Genomic DNA, 18,822 nt, shown 5'->3' on the forward strand with positions numbered 1-18,822 from the left:
CTTCCCATAAAGCACCAGGTGATCAATTAGTGAGTAAATCAGACAATGTTGTATTATGTCTGTGAATTTACAGTAATCCTTTCATCTTGTTTCCAAATTTGGAATAATTTTATTTCCCTTAAGTCTCCCCCACCCTGTTTTGCCTGTGGTGAGGCCCAGTGGTGCTGTTGAACAAATAAGGTATTGCTCAGCCTTACATCACCTAGCTCTTGTGAGGACATCATGAGATGAGGCTTTGCAAGGTCTGGCACATAGTGGCCAATTAAGACATAGGAATTGTTAATATTATTGTTGTGTGGCAGCTGAGGGAGGGAGGGAGCCTGGTTACAACTCGCTGGAGGAGACAGTTGCAGCTCTCATCATGGAGGGCAACTATCTGCAAGGGGTGCCAAAGGACGGGTTTGGGGCCTGAGTGCCTCTATATCATAATGCTGGGGGAGCTAATTTCTCTTCTTAGGACCCTACATGGTTTGCTTGCTGCCTCAGGCACCATAGGAGCATTGGTGGCTTGGCTGGTCAGCTATAAACCAACATTGTTTGGGTTCCTATTCCTCCTGCTATTGCTTAGTAACTGGCTTGTCAAGTATGAATTCAAGCCTACCCCACCAGAGCCCCAACAGGTGAGCAAAAGGGACCCTCAGCTGAGTGAGGGGAGTGATATTAACTAAATTGAAAAGTGGGGGGACAGCAAAAATGTCAGGGTAATGGGGCAAGATTAATGGGATGAGTTTTGGGGATCTAAGCCTCTGGTCTAAGTCCTTGCTCTGTGACTCTTTTTGGGCTGGTAGAAGACACAGCACTTTCTTCCAGCTAAGCAGTTGAGGATTAATAGGGGCCATCCTAGACTCTCCTACTCATGCCTAATGTCAGCATACTTTGGCAATAGTAGCAAGTACTACTTTAAAGTGGAAAAAATTTAGGGCTGGTGAAATAGCTCACTTAAATATTTGTGTTGCTTTGCCATGCGCGGAGTCCAGGTTTGAGTCTGGTCCCCAGCACACTGAATGAAATTTTGGTGCTGTGGTTTCTCTCTCTGCTAGTCTTCATCTGGAATGAATGAATGGTGAGTAGGAAAAAATTAAATGAATGAAAATAAAAATATAAAAGACAGATATGTTTCTAAAATAGAATAATGAAAACAAAAATGTATATAGATCACAACATCTTTTTTAAAAGTGATTAATTAATCTACCATATGCCAGAGCTGAGCATTGCTTTGATAAAAAAAAATAAATAAAAACAGGGAGTTGGGCAGTAGCGTGGCGGGTTAAGTGCAGGTGGCCCGAAGTGCAAGGACCAGTGTAAGGATCCTGGTTCGAGCCCCCGGCTCCCCACCTGCAGGGGAGTAGCTTCACAGGTGGTGAAGCAGGTCTGCAAGTGTCTATCTTTCTCTCCACTTCTCTTTCTTCCCCTCCTCTCTCCATTTCTCTCTGTCCTAACAACAATGACATCAGTAACAACAATAACTACAACAATAAAACAAGGGCAACAAAAAGGGAATAAATAAATAAATATTTTTTTTAAACTTTAAAAAATAAAATAAAAATAACCTCTTGGATATTTAAATCACTAGCAGTTATTTTATTTAAAAAATGACTAGTACTGAGTTATCACCTGAGAATATTGATTGCATGTGAGATGTTAATTTAGACCTTATTCAGAAATTAATTTTGGCTAAAACTCAAGAATATGTATTATTTATTTATATAATTATAGCTAAAAAAGTACAGTTTGAGAACATTTCTTAGAACAAAAAAAAAGACAATTCTGTTTTGAATTTATATCAAGAGTTGGGGAAGGGGAAGGAGACTGAAGAGACAGCATAGTGATAGTTATGCAAAAGACTTTGATGCCTGAGGCTCCAAGGCCTCAGGTTCAATCCCCAGCACTGCCATAAACCAGAGCTAAGAGTAGTGTTTTGATATCTCCTTCTCTCTCTTTCTGGATCTTTCTCATTAAAATAAAATAAGTAAAAATCTTTTAAAAGGGGTAGTTTCTAACATTAACTCTTTCAGGATTTTTAAAAAATAACTTCTTGGACAGTGCCTTGTTGGGGGTGGTATGCTACCTTTGGGACTAATGTCTCTAATGCAAGTTGTAGCCTACTTTATACTATAGCAACACCCTCCTCTCTTCTCTCTCTCTCTGCTCAGCTCTGAATTATTATGGTGCAGGAAATTGAACCTGGGATTTTGTTGCCTCACGCATGAGAGTCTCTTTGCCTAATATGCTATCTATTCCTGCCCTACCCTCCTCTCATAGTTGATTTTTTCCCCTCTTTATACATTTCTCCTTTATTTTTCTCCTCAATTCCAAGTGAGCTATTTCTCTAGCCCAAGAATCCAAGTCTTACCTGCTGTGTCATCTCCCAGGTCATAGATTATGACTTTAAAAAATATTTATTAGTTCCCTTTTGTTGCCCTTGTTTTATTGTTGTAGTTATTATTGTTGTTGTTACTGATGTCGTTGTTGTTGGATAGGACAGAGAGAAATGGAGAGAGGAGGGGAAGACAGAGAGGGGGAGAGAAAGACAGATATCTGCAGACCTGCTTCACCACCTGTGAAGCTGCTCTCCTGCAGGTGGGGAGCCAGGGGATAGAACCGGGATCCTTGCGCTTTGCTCCATATGCGCTTAACCTGATGCACTACCGCTCGACTCCCAGATTTTGACTTTTTAAAAATTATCTTTACTTATTATTGGAGACAGCCAGAAATTGAGAGGGAAGGGGAGATAGAAAGGGAGAGAGACAGACACCTGTAGCCCTGCCTCACCACTTGTGAAGCCTTTCCCCTGCAGGTGGGGTCTGGGGACTTGAATGCAGGTCCTTACACATTGTAACATGTGGGCTAAGCCAGGAGTGCGACCACCACTTGGCCCTGACTTTTTAATATAAAGTTTTAAAGCACATAAAGAAATATCCTGTTTATAAATAATTAAGTATTTGGGGCTGGATGGTGGTGTACCTGATTCAGCACACACATTACAAGGACATGGGTTCAAGTTGGGTTCAGGACCCAGTCCCCACCTGCAGGGGGGAAGCTTCACAAGCCGTGAAACAGTGCTGCAGGTGTCTCTTTCTCCCTATTTGTATCACCTCTTTCCCTCTCAATTTCTTCTGTCTCTATCCAAAATAATAATAATAATAATAATTTTTAAGAGATTAATTAAGTACTAGTTTCTGAAGCCAAACACAACCGCCATTTAGGGTCTGATGATTCTTTGTTGTGAGGGTCTGTCTTGTGCATGTTTGCATACTTAGCAGCTTATGTCCACAAGATACCAATAGCACTCCTTACTCCATTGTGAGAACCAAACATGTCTCCAGACATGCTAGATGTTCTCTGGAGAAAGGAAAATAACCTGCCACTAAGTTATTGTGGAAATGCATGGAAACCAGTCAAATTCAGAACTGCAGCTAAGGAGATAAATTTTAACAAGGGAAAGGAATCCATAAAGACTTCAATAATAGTTGTGATATTTTCTTTATTTCCCTGGTATGGGGACATGGACATTTGTTTTGTGTGTTTGTCTCTTCATTTATATATTTATATATTACTGGAGGAAATAATGATTTATAGGACAGTTGTTGTCACTTGAGTATAGTTTCTTACCTCCCTCTGATAGGTATCTGGGAATATTTGTAATAATATAATTGACATTTAAACAACATGGTTTTGAAAAATGAATCTTCTTAAACAGACTATTAACTTAAGTGTTATCAAATATAATACAGTACTGTAAATATATTTTCTATGCTGTTATTTTTTGAATGAGGTGCTGGAATAATGAACGTACTCTACTCCTGAATCACATCCTCTGTTCAATTTAATTTGAGAGGGTAAAAGAGAAACAGAGTAAGAGAATACAAAGCACTGTCCCACCATTCACAGGGTTCTACTCATTTTTTTTAGAATTTTTTTTTTTTTGCCTCTAGGATTATTGCTGGGGTTTAGTGCCTGCACTACGAATCCACTGCTCCTGGAGGCTATTTTTCCCATTTTGTTGCCCTTATTGTTGCTCTGGTAGTTGTTATAGTTGTTGTTGTTGTTGGATAGGACAGAGAGAAATGGAGAGAGGAGGGGAAGACAGAGAGGGGGAGAGAAAGACAGACACCTGCAGACCTGCTTCACCACTTGTGTAGTGACACCTCTGCAAGTGGGGAGCTGGGGGCTCGAACCAGGATCCTTACGCTGGTCCTTGCGCTTTGTGCCATATGCGCTTAACCCGCTGCGCTACTGCCCAGCCCCCTCTACTCATTTTTTATTTGTTGCTTTCACATTTGTAAAGCAGGCACTCAACTGCTGATCCAATATTGTTCCATGATTTTCTTTCTTCTCCTTGCTCATCTTTTTCTTCTTTTTATTGCCACCAGAGTTATTGCTGGGGCTTGGTGTTGGCACAACGAATCCAAGGCTCCTAGCAGTCATTTTTTCCCCTTTTTTTCTTTCTACGTAATTTTTATTTGATAGGACAGAGAGAAATTGAAAAGGAAGGGAAGATAGTGAGGGAGAGAGAAAGATAGACACCTGCAGACCTGTTTTACCACTCATGAAGCATCCTCCATGCAGGTGAGGAGCCTGGGCTTGAACCTGGATCCTTGTGCATGGTGATATATGCACTAAACTGAATATTCCACCATCCAACTCCCTACCCATAATTACAAAAATATTTTATTGCTTATTTATTTATTTATTACTGGATAGAGATAAAGAGAAATTGAGGGGGAGGAGGAGGTAGAGAGGAAAAGAAACAAAGAGACACCTATAGCTTCATCACTTGTGAAGCTTTCACCCTGCAGGTTGTGACCAGGGATTTGAACCTGGGTTCTTGCACACTATAAAGTGTACACTTAACCAGGTGTACCACCACCTGACTCCTCTCTGATTTTCTTAAAGAAAAAATAAAAATCATACATTTACTTATAGCAGAGAGGAGAGCGCACCAGAGCATCATTCCAACATAAGCAAAGCCAGGAATTAAACTTTGGGAGTTCTAGCCACTGCACCACTTTCAGGGTTACTCCATGATATGTATTTTTAAAATTTAAATTAAATTAAATTATTTTTTTTACTGCCACCAGAGTTATCATTGGGCCTCAGTGCTGGCTCTGCTCCCAGTGGCCATTCCCCCCACCCTTTTTTCTTTTCTATTTTACTTTATAGAACAGAAAGAAATTGAGAGGGGAGGGAGAGATAGAGCAGGAGACAGAAAGACATCTGCAGACCTGCTTCACTGCTCATGAATTGTTCCCCCTGCAGGTGGGGGCTGAGGGCTCGAACCCACATCTTTGTTCATGGTGATGTTCGTGCTCAACTGGGTAAGCCACTGCCTGGCACCCACCCATAATTTTTTTAAATATAATTTTCTTTTTTATATAGTTTACTTTATTGTAAGTATATAGCACAGAGACCAGGGAGGTGGTACAGTAAATAGAATGCTAGACTTGTATGTATAAAGTCCTGAGTTTGATCCTTACTACTGAATATGCCAGAGTGACACTCTGATTTTTCTCTCTTTGATAAATAAATACAAGGCCGGGTGGTGGCACACCTGGTTGAGAGACATGTTACAGTGCGAAAGGACCTGGGTTCGGGTCCCTGGCCCCCACCTGCAGGGGGAAAGCTTTGCGAGTAGTGAAGCAGGGCTACAGGTGTCTCTCTATCTCCTCCTTTCCTCTCGATTTCTGGCTGTTTCCATCCAATAAATAAAGATAATAAAATTCTTTTTTAAAAAATAAACATATCATTTAAAATATATAATACATAATAAATTAAAAATACATAGTATATATAACATAAAATGTGTGCTAATCTAAGTTATTGTTAAGGTTTCCAGCCAATGTGGGTTATTAATGGTTAAGTTTTGGGGAAGTCAAAAGTTATACTTAAGCAGTTAAGAAGGTGACTCAGCAAACAGGGCCCTACATGCACGGTGTCCCAGGTTTGATTCCTAGAACTACATATGCCAGAACAGAGCAGTGTTACAATTTCTCTTTCCCTCATAAAACCAACCAACCAACCAAACAAGCAATTTAAAGTGATATCTGGAGACCAGGGAGATAGAACAATGGTTAGTTGACAGATATACACATCTAAGGTCTCAGTATCAGTCCTTCACACCATCATAAGCCAGAGATGAGAATTACTATGATAGAAAGGAAGAAAGAGAAAGAAAAGAAGAAAAAGACCAAAAAGTTACACTTGGATTTTCAATTGCATGGGATAGGGTGGTGATCAGTGTCTCTAGATCTTACATTGCTCAAGGGTAAACTGATTTACCTCTTATTATCATTACTATTGTCATTATTTTACTATCACTAGAGCTTCATACCTTCATGTTTCTACTGCTCCCAGTGGACTCTATCTATTTATTATTTCTTGTCTTTGTTTTTACTTTGCTTTTTAGATACAAGGTGAAAGAGAGGGAGAGAGAAGGGAGATTGAGAGAGAGAGGTACCATAGCATTATTCCACTATTTCTAAAGCTCCCCATGTAGTTTCTCCTATGTGGTGGCTGGAGACTCAAACCCAGGTCCTCACACAGGTAATATATGCACTCTACCAGATGAGCTATCTCCTGGTTCCCTAATTTACCTTTTTTGTATGTCTGAAACATTTAACTCTTGAAAAAAATTATTAGTGATTTAGTAATGATTAACAAGATTGGACGATAACAAGGTTACAATTCTGCACAGATCTCACCAACAGAGTTCCATGCCCCATCCTCTCCATTGGAAGCTTCCCTATTCTTTATCCCTCTCTGGAAGTATGGACCAAAATTCTTTATGGGGTGCAGAAAGTGGAATGTCTGACTTCTGTAATTACTTCTCTGCTGGACATGGACGTTGGCAGGTTGCCATATCCCTATCCTGTTTCTGTCTTTCCCTATTGGGGTAGGGCTCTGGAGAGGTGAGGTTCCAGGGTACATTGGTGAAGTCATCTGCCAGGGAAGGTCATGATGGCATCATAGTTGTGTCTGAAACTTGGTGCCTGAAAGGCAGTAAGATTTAAAGCAATTTGTTCAACAAACAGGAACTCAAAGGTAGGAAAAAGCAAATGAAACTAGGAGTCTTCGTGTGGAAAGAAGCTAGGAAGCATATTTTAGGCATGTTCCATGAAGCCCATAACTAGTAATTTTTACCTGAGCCTGATAGCTAGCATGCAGTTGGACTAACAATGTTGTCTGGGAAGATGGTGTCAGAGTTGAGAATAGGATTAGAAAACTGGATTAGGGCAGAGAGTGGCTCCCAAATATGAGGAAAGTATATAAATGCCATTAAGTATTAACCTCACTGATATGACCTAGGACCCATATCTATCCATATTTAGCTCAGGAGCCTGTGTAACCTCTGAGTTCCTGTCAGTCTTAAGCTCAAAGTCCAAGAGTCACCATCCTGACTGTCACATGGACCCTTGCTCTCCTAGGTGCCTCCCAAGGACAGGAGACAGGGCAGATCATTCTACTCTTCCAGGCATGGCAGACCCAGTTGATCCATCCAGACCATGTGTGAGCAACCTCAGGAAATTGGTCAGAGTGGAGGGATACGTATCCTCTCACCTCCTCTTTCCCCTTTCCAATTTGCACAGGCAAAGCTAACTAGCCTTCAGTAGCTCCTCAAGTCAAGGACCACAGCATAAACCCATTAACAGTCTGATTCTAACCCAACCATGTTCACTAATTCCAGTTCCAGTAGGCTTTACAGTTATCTTGTTTCTCTGACAAGGGCAGAGCACTGCAAGAGCAGTGAGTGCTCTTTAGTGGTACAGCTAGGGGAGATGCACAGATGATGTTAAAGTTAACGACCAAATAACTAAGCAGTAGCTTTTGTAGCCCTAATCCATCATCACAGCTAGGAACATTGTAGGATGCACTCATTTCAGGACTAGTCTTCCTCTAGTGGCAGAGTAAGTTGACCCAGTCTCTCTTCAGAAGCTATTGCTGCTTTACAGTGAGGGCAAGGTCCTGTAGAGGCCCATAAGAGGGCTTATGATGATATTCCTGATGGAATTGACCAGTGACAGTGGAGAGAGGGGTCTATTAGAGGTCTAGGCCCATCATATTGTGGAAATCTAAGGATTCCCTGATTTGAGCCCCAGATGATGGGATGGCCTGATATTGATCAAAAAGGCCATTATTAAAGTTTGCCAGTCTCTTGCTCTTACCCAGCTTTTGTAGTTCTTACTTTATCTGACGACGTTAGACTTAAAGTGATTGAGAGAAGTGAAGTAAGGAGTAAGAGAGGAGGGTTTCTTTGCCTAAGTGTAAATATCTGATTAGGTGCTTTATGGCATCTTTAGGCCTTTCTACTTGCTTGCTAAATTTATTGAATCTTAGTCTACTCACAGCAGACTACTAAGCACTTTTACTTTGCGGTATATATTTTCCCCTAACTTATGTATACATGTGCACATGTATCCTGTCCTTAGCCCCTGGTGTATATCTAGGGTCTGTAACTTTGTTAGGGAGTGTGCCATTTGAAATGGAATTAGGGAGTCCCATGTGTTAGGAAAGGTCTCAGCAGATTGTTGGAATTGGAAGGTTGACATCTCAGGCTTGGCATCTCTGAATACAGTCTGAAGTAAAATGTGGTGTGGTGGCACTGGTTGCATTGATTTAGTTGAGGTCAGCAGAAGCAGTATCATATGGTAGGGGATCAAGCTGAGAAACATGAAGAAATAAAAGCAGATTCCCAGAGGTTTCAGGACTGAGAGAAATAGGAATTTTAAAGAGAACGATGATGGTTCCTTGCTGTCTTAAAGTTTAAGAAGGCAATAGATAATAATTATTATTATAACCAAGTTATTTGGAAGCTTGATTTTTTTATTTTTTATTTTCCTCCTCCAGGGTTATTGCTGGGCTCGGTGCCTGCACCATGAATCCACCGCTCCTGGAGGCCATTTTTCCCCCCTTTTGTTGCCCTTGTTGTAGCTTCGTTGTGGTTATTATTATTGCCCTTGTTGATGCAATTTGTTGTTGGATAGGACAGAGAGAAATGGAGAGAGGAGGGGAAGACAGAGAAAGGGAGAGAAAGATAGACACCTGCAGACAAGCTTCACCGCCTGTGAAACGACTCCCCTGCAGGTGGGGAGCCGGGGGCTCGAACTGGGATCCTTACGCCAGTCCCTGCGCTTTGCGCCACATGCGCTTAACCCACTGCGCCACCGCCTGACCCCCGCTTGATTTATTTTGAAAATCCCATGGTTAGGATTTACTGTACCATACAAGACCTCACTATGATTTATGTCATTTAATGCTATTTACAAATAACTATATCTGGGGGTCAGGCAGTGGCGCACCAGGTTAAGCACACATAGTACAAAGCACAAGGACCCACATAAGGATCCTGGTCCAAGCCCTTGGTTCCCCACCTACAGGTAGGTCACTTCACAAACAGTGAAACAGGTCTGTAGTTGTCTCTTTCCCTCTCCCTCTCTGTCTCCCCTCCCCTCTCAATTTTTGTCTGTCCTATCCAATAAAATGAAAAAAGAAATGGCCTCCAGGAGCAGTGGATTTGTAGTGCAGGAACAGAGCCCCAGCAATAACCCTGGAGGCAAAAATTAATTAATTAATTTAAAAAAAATATATATATATATATTAGGTACTGACAGGACCAGTTGCTTCTGATCTACCTGATCTAACCTACAGGTGATTTAACATTTCAAAAAAAGTTATTATTAGAAATGTTTTAACAACTTAATCCCAGTGTCTGAATTTGTTCAGTTTACAAATTTGAAACATTAAGTGCTCAGACTAAAGGAATATATACTCAGAACTGAAATTGATGCATTTAAAGAACTTAAGACATTCAATCTATTTTCCCCAACATATTGAATAAATAGTGGTTTACAAGAATATAAATTAGAGGGAGTCAGGTGGTGGTGCAGCAGGTTAAGCACATGTGGCGCAAAGCACGAGGACCAGTGTAAGGATCCTGGTTCGAGCCCCCAGCTCCCCGCCTGCAGGGGAGTCGCTTCACAGGCGGTAAAGCAGGTCTGCAGGTGTCTGTCTTTCTCTCCCCCTCTCTGTCTTCCCCTCCTCTCTCCATTTCTCCCTGTCTTATCTAACAACAACAAATTCAATGACCACAACAATGTTAAACAGCAAGGGCAACAAAAGGGAAAATAAATCAGTTTTTTAATGAATGAATATAAATTGGGGCCAGGTGGTGGTGCACCTGGTTAAGTGCACACATTACAGTACACAAGGACCCGGTTCAAGCCCCTGGTCCCCACCTGCAGGGGGAGACCTTCAGGAGTGGTGAAGTAGGGCTGCAGGTATCTTTCTGTCTCTCTCCTCTATCTCCCTCTCCCCTCTCAATTTCTTTGTCTCTGTCCAATAATAAATAAAATTTAAAAAGAATAGAAATTAATAAAAGTATATATTAACACCATTCCTACCACCAAAGATCTGTGTCAGGAGCTGAAAATCTACCCTCTCCCTCACCCAACCAGAGTCTTAAACCCAGTCCAAATTCTACTTTTTGTTTCCCTTTCTGTTCTTCTTTCTCAACTTCTGTTTATGAATGGGATCTTTCTGTACTCGTATTTCTCTTTCTGGCTTATCACACTTAACATAATTCCTTCAAACTCCATCCAGGATGGGTCAAAGAGGTGGATTCATTATTCTTAATAGCTGAGTGGTATTCTGTTGTGTACACACCGCATTGTATACACACTACAATTTCCTCAGCCACTCATCTGTTGTTGGACACCTGGGCTACTTCTAGGCTTTGGCTATTAAAAATTGTGCTGCTATGAACATAGGTTTACACATATCTTTTTGGATGGGTGTGTTGAAACATTTAACTTTTAAACAGCTTTAAAGACCAGGAGTTTGTAATTGACCCCCAAAAGAAAAAAAATAGTGTAGCTATTAACTGGGTGAGGAGCGGATGAAGATTATGGAGATAAGAGCATGTTGTGATACCATTGAGATTTGACAATTGAGGTTTGATGAGGCCTGACAAAACTTTCAGAAGAGGCACAGATATAAGTTTGTATTAAGGGTTTTATGTCCCCTGTGTGTGTGTTAACAGGCCATGAACCAACAGCAACTGTGGGTCCTGGGGGAGTTGAGGGCTCATTCAGGCTAGTTAGTGCTAAGCTTAGGATCTTCCCTCACCGAGTTCCAACTATCTCACCCATAAGATGTGACAAAGGTATTGTCCTTTCTGGTTGTGACAGTAAATTAAGAGGACATCCATTGGGGACAGGGAGGTGGTTCTATAGGTAGACCACATCCCTTCAATGCATGAGGCCCTGGTTTTGGTCCCTGTCACCATGTGAGAACATCAAGGATGGAGGTAAGGAGAGCTCCATTTCCCCCTCATAAAATACACAATGCAAATTGAGCTTAGGAGGCAGCTTATTGTGAGGCCCTGGGTTTGATCCTTGGTACTGCATTAAACAATAAAAAGATGTTTACATTTTTATGATATTTATTTTTAATAGATCTTTAATCATTTAAAATTTATTTAAGAAAGAGAGAGAGATACAGAAGGAAAGATACACACAGAGAGAGACCAGAGCACTGCTCAGCTCAGGTTTATGGTAGTGCTGGGGATTGAATTTAGGAGCTCAGAGCCTCGGGTATGAAAATCATTTTGCATAACCATTATGCAGCCTCCCTAGCCCTAAAAGATGATGTTTATAAATCTTCTGGCATGGAAAGGGACTAGCATTTTTAACGGGATTTTCTTGTCTCTGTGGTGGTGTGAGCTTAGGATGAGGCTGAGAAATCCAAGACACCTGAAGCCAAACCCAGCAACAAGATCATGAACAGGAAAGAACTGGAGAGACTGCATGCCTGCTTTGCCCTCCAGGATAAGATCCTTGAACGACTTATGTTCAGTGAAATGAAGCTGAAGGTCTTAGAAAATCAGATGTTCATCGTATGGAACAGAATGAATTACCCCAAGAGGTCAGGCCGACAGCGGAATTATTTCTTGGGAAAGCATAGGTTGAGGAGGCACAAGTCCATTTTCTCCATCCTCTCTGACTGTACTTCCATTTCCCCAGAATGAAGTCAGAGAGACTGAGGAGGACTGGTGTCTTTGGATGTTACATTACTCAGTAAAACCCAGTCAGAGACTATTGAATTTTCTTTGTATCTTGTACTGGACAGGAGGGTTGGAGGCTGGGAGGTCACCTCTGGAAAATAAACCTTTGTCCCAGGTCAGTCAGCTAGCACCTATGACTCTAAAGCCCAGTCCTCTCTTTCTTTCAGCTGAACCACCTTACACCAGGCCTCTGTACCTGTTCACTGAGTCTGGCAATGGTCTCCTCAGTGCTGTCCCAGCCTCCAGTGTCCCCTTACTAGGACTCAAAAGTAAAGTAAGCCCTGCCAAGCATAACTTTCTGCTTATATTCTGAGCCAATATCTCGCTGTGAATGACCAACTCAACCTCTCAGTCCTTACTCTTGTGTCCAAGGTATCCATGATCTAACTCCATTTCAGCCTCTGGATCTCTCTCTCCCCCAACACTTCCACCACAATGGCCTTTATACCATACTCTAGAGTATCCTAGATATGAGTTATTATTGTATTATCTTCATAATATTTGATAGCTTTGAACCATGTGAATGCTTAAGTATTATGTTCAGTGAAATAAGCTGAAGGTCTTAGAAAATCAGATGTTCATTGAATAGAATAGAATAAATTACCCCAAGAGACCAGGCCAACAGAAGAATTATCTCTTGAACTCTTTCTGTATACAAGACCTTGGATGGTACCACATGGAAACACCAAAGATAAAAATGAGTAGAACTTCATAGGTGGTTAAATAGTATGTTGTTGTCCCCTCCCACTTCCTTTCTTTCTCTCTCATAAGATGGTATAAAATCTAAGATTCCTGGTCAGAAATGTTTCAGGTTCTTGTGGAACTGGGGTTCAGAGCCTTTTAGTCATCATCGCCTAACATTTCATCCCTCTGGTAGTATGAATCAAAATTCTTTTGGGGGATGCAGAAGGTGGGAATTCTGGCTTCTGTAATTGTTTCTCTGCTGGACATGGATGTTGACTGGTTGATTCATACCCCAGCCTGCCTCTATCTTTCCCTAGTGGGATAGGGCTCTGGAGAGGTGAGATTCTGGGACACATTGGCAAGGTAATCTCCCTAGGGAGGCCAGGATGAAATAGTAGTAGTATCTTCAATTTGCTGGCTGAAAAGTAGTAAGATATAAATCAGGACAAAATGTTTAACAAATAGGAACTAAAAAGTAGGAAGTGAGAACAGGGATTTTAGGGTGGAAAGAAACTATAATCTTTATTTTAAGTATGCTCCTAGGGGCCCAGGACTTAGTAATCTTTGCCTGAGTCTGATAGCTAACACAGAGGTGGACTGTAAATATTGTCTGGCAATACTCTTAGCCCACCTGCATGTTAGCTGTCGAGTTCAGGCAAAAATTATAAAGTCATGGGCTCCTTGTAATATACCTAAAATAGATTTCCTAGCTTTTCCCAAAATGGAGACCCCAAATCTCATCTGCTTTATTCTTACCTTTAGGTTCCTGATTATTAAACAGTTTGTTCTGCTTTATATCTTAATGCTTTTCACCCACCGAGTTGCAGATGCTACCATGATACCAACCTGACTTCCGTGGGCAGACGACCTCACCAATATTTCCTGGAACTCCACCTCTCCAGAGTCCTGTCTTACTAGGGAAAGATAGAAATAGGCTGGGAGCATGATCAACCTGCCAACACCCATGTCCAGTGGAGAAGCAATTACAAAAGCCAGACTTTCCACCTTCTGCACCTCATAAAGATCTTTGGTCCATATTCCCAGAGGGATAAAGAATAGGAAAGCTAAACACAAAGCAGAACTTGGACTGGGTTTGGTGTATTGTACCAAAGTAAAGGATTCTGGGGATGGTGGTGGAGTGGGGGAGGGTTCAGGTCCTGGAACATGATATCAGAGGACCTAGGGGGGGTTCAATCGTTATGTAGAAAACAGAGAAATGTTCTACATGCACAAACTACTGTATTTTATTTTTCTTGACTGTAAACTATTAATTTTATTGTTGTAAAAAAAAAAAAAGGAAACCTTTGGAAGTCGAGTGGTAGCAAAGTGGGTTAAGTGCAGGTTGCGCAAAGCACAAGAACTGGCATAAGGATTCCGGTTCAAGCCCATGGCTCCCCACCTGCAGGGGGAGTTGCTTCACAAGTGGTGAAGCGGGTCTGCAGGTGTCTGTCTCTCTTTCTCTCTCTCCCCCCCTCTGTCTTCCACTCCTCTCTCCATTTCTCTCTTTCCTATCCAACAACAACAACATAACAACAACAATAATAACTACAATAAAAAACAACAAGGGCAACAAAAAGAGAATAAATAAATATTTAAAAAAAGGAAACCTTCTAATGGAAGGAATGGGAAGTGGAACTCTGGTGGTGGAAATTGTGTGGAATTGTACTTCTCTTATCCCACAGTCTTGCAGATCATTATTAAATCAATTAAAAAAAAAGTTAAAAGAAAAGACAACACCAACAACAAAAGATATATTTTCTGGGAAGATGGTGTCAGAGTGGAGAACAGAACTTGAAAACAGGGTTAGGGCAGAGAGTGGCTCCTAAACTTAAAAAATATATATAATTAGCTGTTTACTATATTGATCTTACCCTAGACTCATGTATATTTATACAGCTCAGGAGCCTGTATAACCTCCTGTCAGACTGAGTTCACAGTCCATGTCACACCTGCACTCATTATAGCATTAGTTTTCCTTGAGTGGCAGACTAGCTGACCCAGCCTCCCTTCAGAGAGTGCTGCAGTCCTTATCATTATTAGTTTATAGTGAGGGTAAGGTCTTTGAAAGGCCTACAAAAGGGCTAATGATGACATTCCTGATATACATGACCAGTGATGGTAAAGAGAGTGAACCATTAAAGGTCTAGGCCCTTGGGGCCAGATGGTGGCATACCCACCCAGTTGAGTGAATATGTTAAAGGTGTAGGCCCACAGTATCTATGGGAGAATCCTGAATTCTCTGACTTGGACCTCAGGCAATGAGGTGCCCATAATTAGCCCAAATGGCCATCATTAAGTGAGCCAGTCTCATGCCTTTTTCCAGTTTTTGTAGTCCCTTCTTTGTCTGACAAACTTAGACTTTCTCCCCATTGTTAAGTCCTTGGGTATTATTTCCAACTGAACTATTTCCCTGGTTGTCAGGTGATGGCTTCAAATATCCACTCTTGTGTCACTGTATTTTTTAAAATATTTATTTATTCCCTTTTATTGCCCTTGTTTTATTGTTGTAGTTATAATTGTTGTTGTTGTTGTTGGATAGGACAGAGAGAAATGGAGAGAGGAGGGGAAGACAGAGAGGGGGAGAGAAAGATAGACACCTGCAGACCTGCTTCACCGCCTATGAAGGGAGTCCCGGTGGGGAGCCGGGGGCTCGAACTGAGATCCTTACTCTGGTCCTTGTGCCACTTAACCCGCTGCACTACCACCTGACTCACATGTCACTGTATTTTTTTAAATATTTATTTATTTCCTCTTGTTACCCTTGTCATTTTTACTGTTGTAGTTATTATTGCTGTTGATGTCGTCGTTGTTGTTGGGTAGGATAGAGCAAAATGGAGAGAGGAGGGGAAGACAGAGGGGGAGAGAAAGACAGACACCTGAAGACCTGCTTCACCGCTTGTGAAGCAACTCCCCTGCAGGTGGGGAGCTGGGGGCTTGAACCGGGATCCTTCTGCGGGTCCTTGCACTTTGTGCCACGTGTGCTTAACCCACTGCTCTACCGCCGACTCCCATGTCACTGTATTTTTAAGTTACATCCTAAATCCCAAAGCTTACTGCTTGCTTCTACACTTTCACACAATATCTTACAATTAATATAGCTAATCTGAGCTCTTGTCTGCATGCCAAATCCCCTTGTGTGCTGGTTTCCCCATCTCAAAGTAGAAATCATCCTCCTGCCTCTCCAGGTTGCTCAAGTCAAACACTTTGGAGATAATTCTTTTTTTTGCCTCCAGAGTTATTGCTGGGGCTCAGTGCTTGCACCATGAATCCAAGGCTCCTGGAGGTCATTCTCCCCCCCCCCTTTTTGTTGCCTTTGTTGTTGTAACCTTGTTGTGGTTATTATTGTTGTTGATGTCGTTCCTTGTTGGATAGGACAGAGAAAAATGGAGAGAGGAGGGGAAGACAGACACTTGCAGACCTGCTTCACGGCCTGTGAAATGACTTCCCTCCGTGGGGAGGAGGGGAGGGGGGCTCCAACTGGGGTCCTTCTGCCGGTTCTTACGATTTGTGCCACATGTGCTTAACCTGCTGCGCTACTGCCAGACCCCCTTTGGAGATATTTCTGTCCCCACTCTTTACCTCTCAGATTCAGCTCTAATTCACTATGGAGCCCTCCTGGCGCTACCTTGAAGTATATTCACATTTTGGGACGTTCTTGTTGCTTTCTCTGGTTCCTTCACTGGTGGTCCCTCTCTCACCTGAATAATCCCTTTGAGAGGTAAACCAGAAAGAGTTTCAGGAATGGGGCAACGAAAGGGACCAAACAGGAGTCTTAAAATTCATTAGTCCACTTGAACTTGGGAGCCTTCTGCTCTGTGATAATTAGTGTCATTATTCCTGCTTCTAGTTTTAAAAACTGAGGGAAGAGAAATAAGAATTTTCCTCAAAGAAGTGTTGAAATCATTGGAATGTATTCTGGAAGTGGAAGGAGAAAGGCAAATGGAGGAAGAGAGAGGAAAGAAAGAAGAGAAAAGAAAGGAGTGGAAAAGGGTGGGGGAGAGAATGAGGGAAAGTGAGGGAGAGATAGAGATGTTAGAAGAGGAAGAGGGGAAAAAAAGAACAGAAGGTTGTGGAAGGGGAAACCTTGAAAGGAGAGGGCAATAAGATAATAAAGAGAATGGCTAATATTGCAGAGTGCTTGCTGTGTGCTAGTGTCTGAACAGTGTGCTTTTTATCTCATGAATCCTCACTTCCATTCCAAAGAGATGGGTTCTAGTTCATGACCTTGTTTTACAGACATTGGGGAGGGGGATAAACCCAGGAAATCTGAGCAGAGTCACAGGTTAACTGATGGAACAGGTATCTGAACTCTTAACGTTCTGACTCAAGGGCCCATTCAGAGTGTGCAGGTTGAGATTTTCCAAAGAGTAATAGGGAGCTGTGGAAGGTTATTTACTCAATGGAATGATACCATCATCTGTAAAGAAAGGATGAGTAACTCCTCTCCCATGCTGCTGTTGTGGGAATTATCTTGGTTCACAGGTGGCAAACTCTTAGATGCCTAGAGGAAGAAAATCAGTAAATGAGCTTTCAGACATGTAGGCTCTTCAAACATGTAGGCTCAGGCTGAGCAAGATTTTATATTTGGGCATCTACTGCCACTGTGTGGTCACTTTTCTGTATGGCATGCGATGGATTATGATCTAGCTAATAATGGAGTAGCAGAATTGGTCTCAGCAGTGAGAAAAGATTGTACTGGGGCTGGGATAAGGTAGGAACTACCAGGGGGCTTAATGATCTTGGGAGTGGGGGGTCTTTGTCAGTAGAAGCATGGAAACCCAAAGTGGAATGGTTGATTCAGATATCTAACTCCAGGTTTGGCAATACAAACTGAAATGAAATAGTCTTTGGTTTGGAAGGCCTCAGTCCAATGTGCAGATGTGGGTGGTGCATTAGTATCTGGGGAACAGTGAGTACTCCTGGGTCTAAATTCCAGTCCTGACACTTCCCACCATCTTCACTTCTCAGAGCATTAGTTTCTTCATGATCCTGCTTCATGGATTGCTGTGAAGACCAGGAGGCAATAAAGCGCTAAGCACTCATATCTGGTACTTCAGCAGCATTCAGTCTATGACCTAGATACAGGTAGCTCAGCCAGCTCTGAGTCTCGGTGAAGACTATTAATTTCATGCCTGAGACTCCAGACGTCCAAGGCTCAATCCCTGTCACTTTATAAACCAGAGCTGAGCAGTACTCTGGAAAAAACAAAAACAAATAGCAACAAAAACAGGCCTACTACCTGCCCACACTTCTTTTTCAAGGGTGTATTATCACTTCAATGAAATTTTCTACTCAAGCCCTTACTTTTCTTTTCATTTTCCTTAACTAAATGTATTTTCTATTCTTTGTGGAGCTTGAAGTCAGGCTTTTTCTCGTTTCCTGAGATTAAAGCCACCGTCAGCCTTGAGAGGGTGCCTTTTCTTTTCTTTTCTTTTTTTATTTTTATCTTTTTTTTATTTATTTAAGAAAGGATTAATTAACAAAACCATAGGGTAGGAGGGGTACAACTCCACACAATTCCCACCACCCAATCTCCATATCCCACCCCTCCCCCGATAGCTTTCCCATTCTCTATCCCTCTGGGAGCATGGACCCAGGGTCATTGTGGGTTGCAGAAGGTAGAAGGTCTGGCTTCTGTAATTGCTTCCCCGCTGAACATGGGCGTTGACTGGTCGGTTCATACTCCCAGTCTGCCTCTCTCTTTCCCTAGTAGGGTATGTCTCTGGGGAAGCTGAGCTCCAGGACACATTGGTGGGGTCTTCAATCCAGGGAAGTCTGGCCGGCATCCTGATGACACCTGGAACCTGGTGTCTGAAAAGAGAGTTAACATACAAAGCCAAACAAATTGTTGAGCAATCATGGACCCAAAGCTTGGAAAAGTGGAGAGGAAGTATTAGGGAGGTACTCACTGCAAACTCTAGTGTACTTCTGCTTTCTTACTTTGGTGCCATACTCCAAACTCAGTCAATTTCTGCTTTGCGTTTCTACTTCTTTTTTTTTTTTTTTTTACATGCATAACTTTCCCCAGATTCCCATTTAACAATACAACCCCCACTATTTCATTCATCATTTTTCATGGA

The 18,822-nt window shown here is 41.9% G+C and overlaps 1 protein-coding gene across 1 annotated transcript; it reads left to right on the top strand.

Annotated features, from left to right (window-relative positions):
• Nucleotides 1-354: 354 nt before the first annotated feature.
• Nucleotides 355-12,097, top strand: TEX46 (testis expressed 46). The gene is made up of 2 exons (XM_007535247.2): nt 355-620; nt 11,723-12,097. The coding sequence occupies exons 1-2, from the start codon at nt 429-431 to the stop codon at nt 12,020-12,022; spliced, it is 492 nt and encodes a 163-aa protein (XP_007535309.1). The 5' UTR covers nt 355-428; the 3' UTR covers nt 12,023-12,097.
• Nucleotides 12,098-18,822: the final 6,725 nt, after the last annotated feature.

The sequence above is a fragment of the Erinaceus europaeus genome, chromosome 13, assembly GCF_950295315.1.
Source record: "Erinaceus europaeus chromosome 13, mEriEur2.1, whole genome shotgun sequence".
Lineage (NCBI taxonomy): Eukaryota > Metazoa > Chordata > Mammalia > Eulipotyphla > Erinaceidae > Erinaceus > Erinaceus europaeus.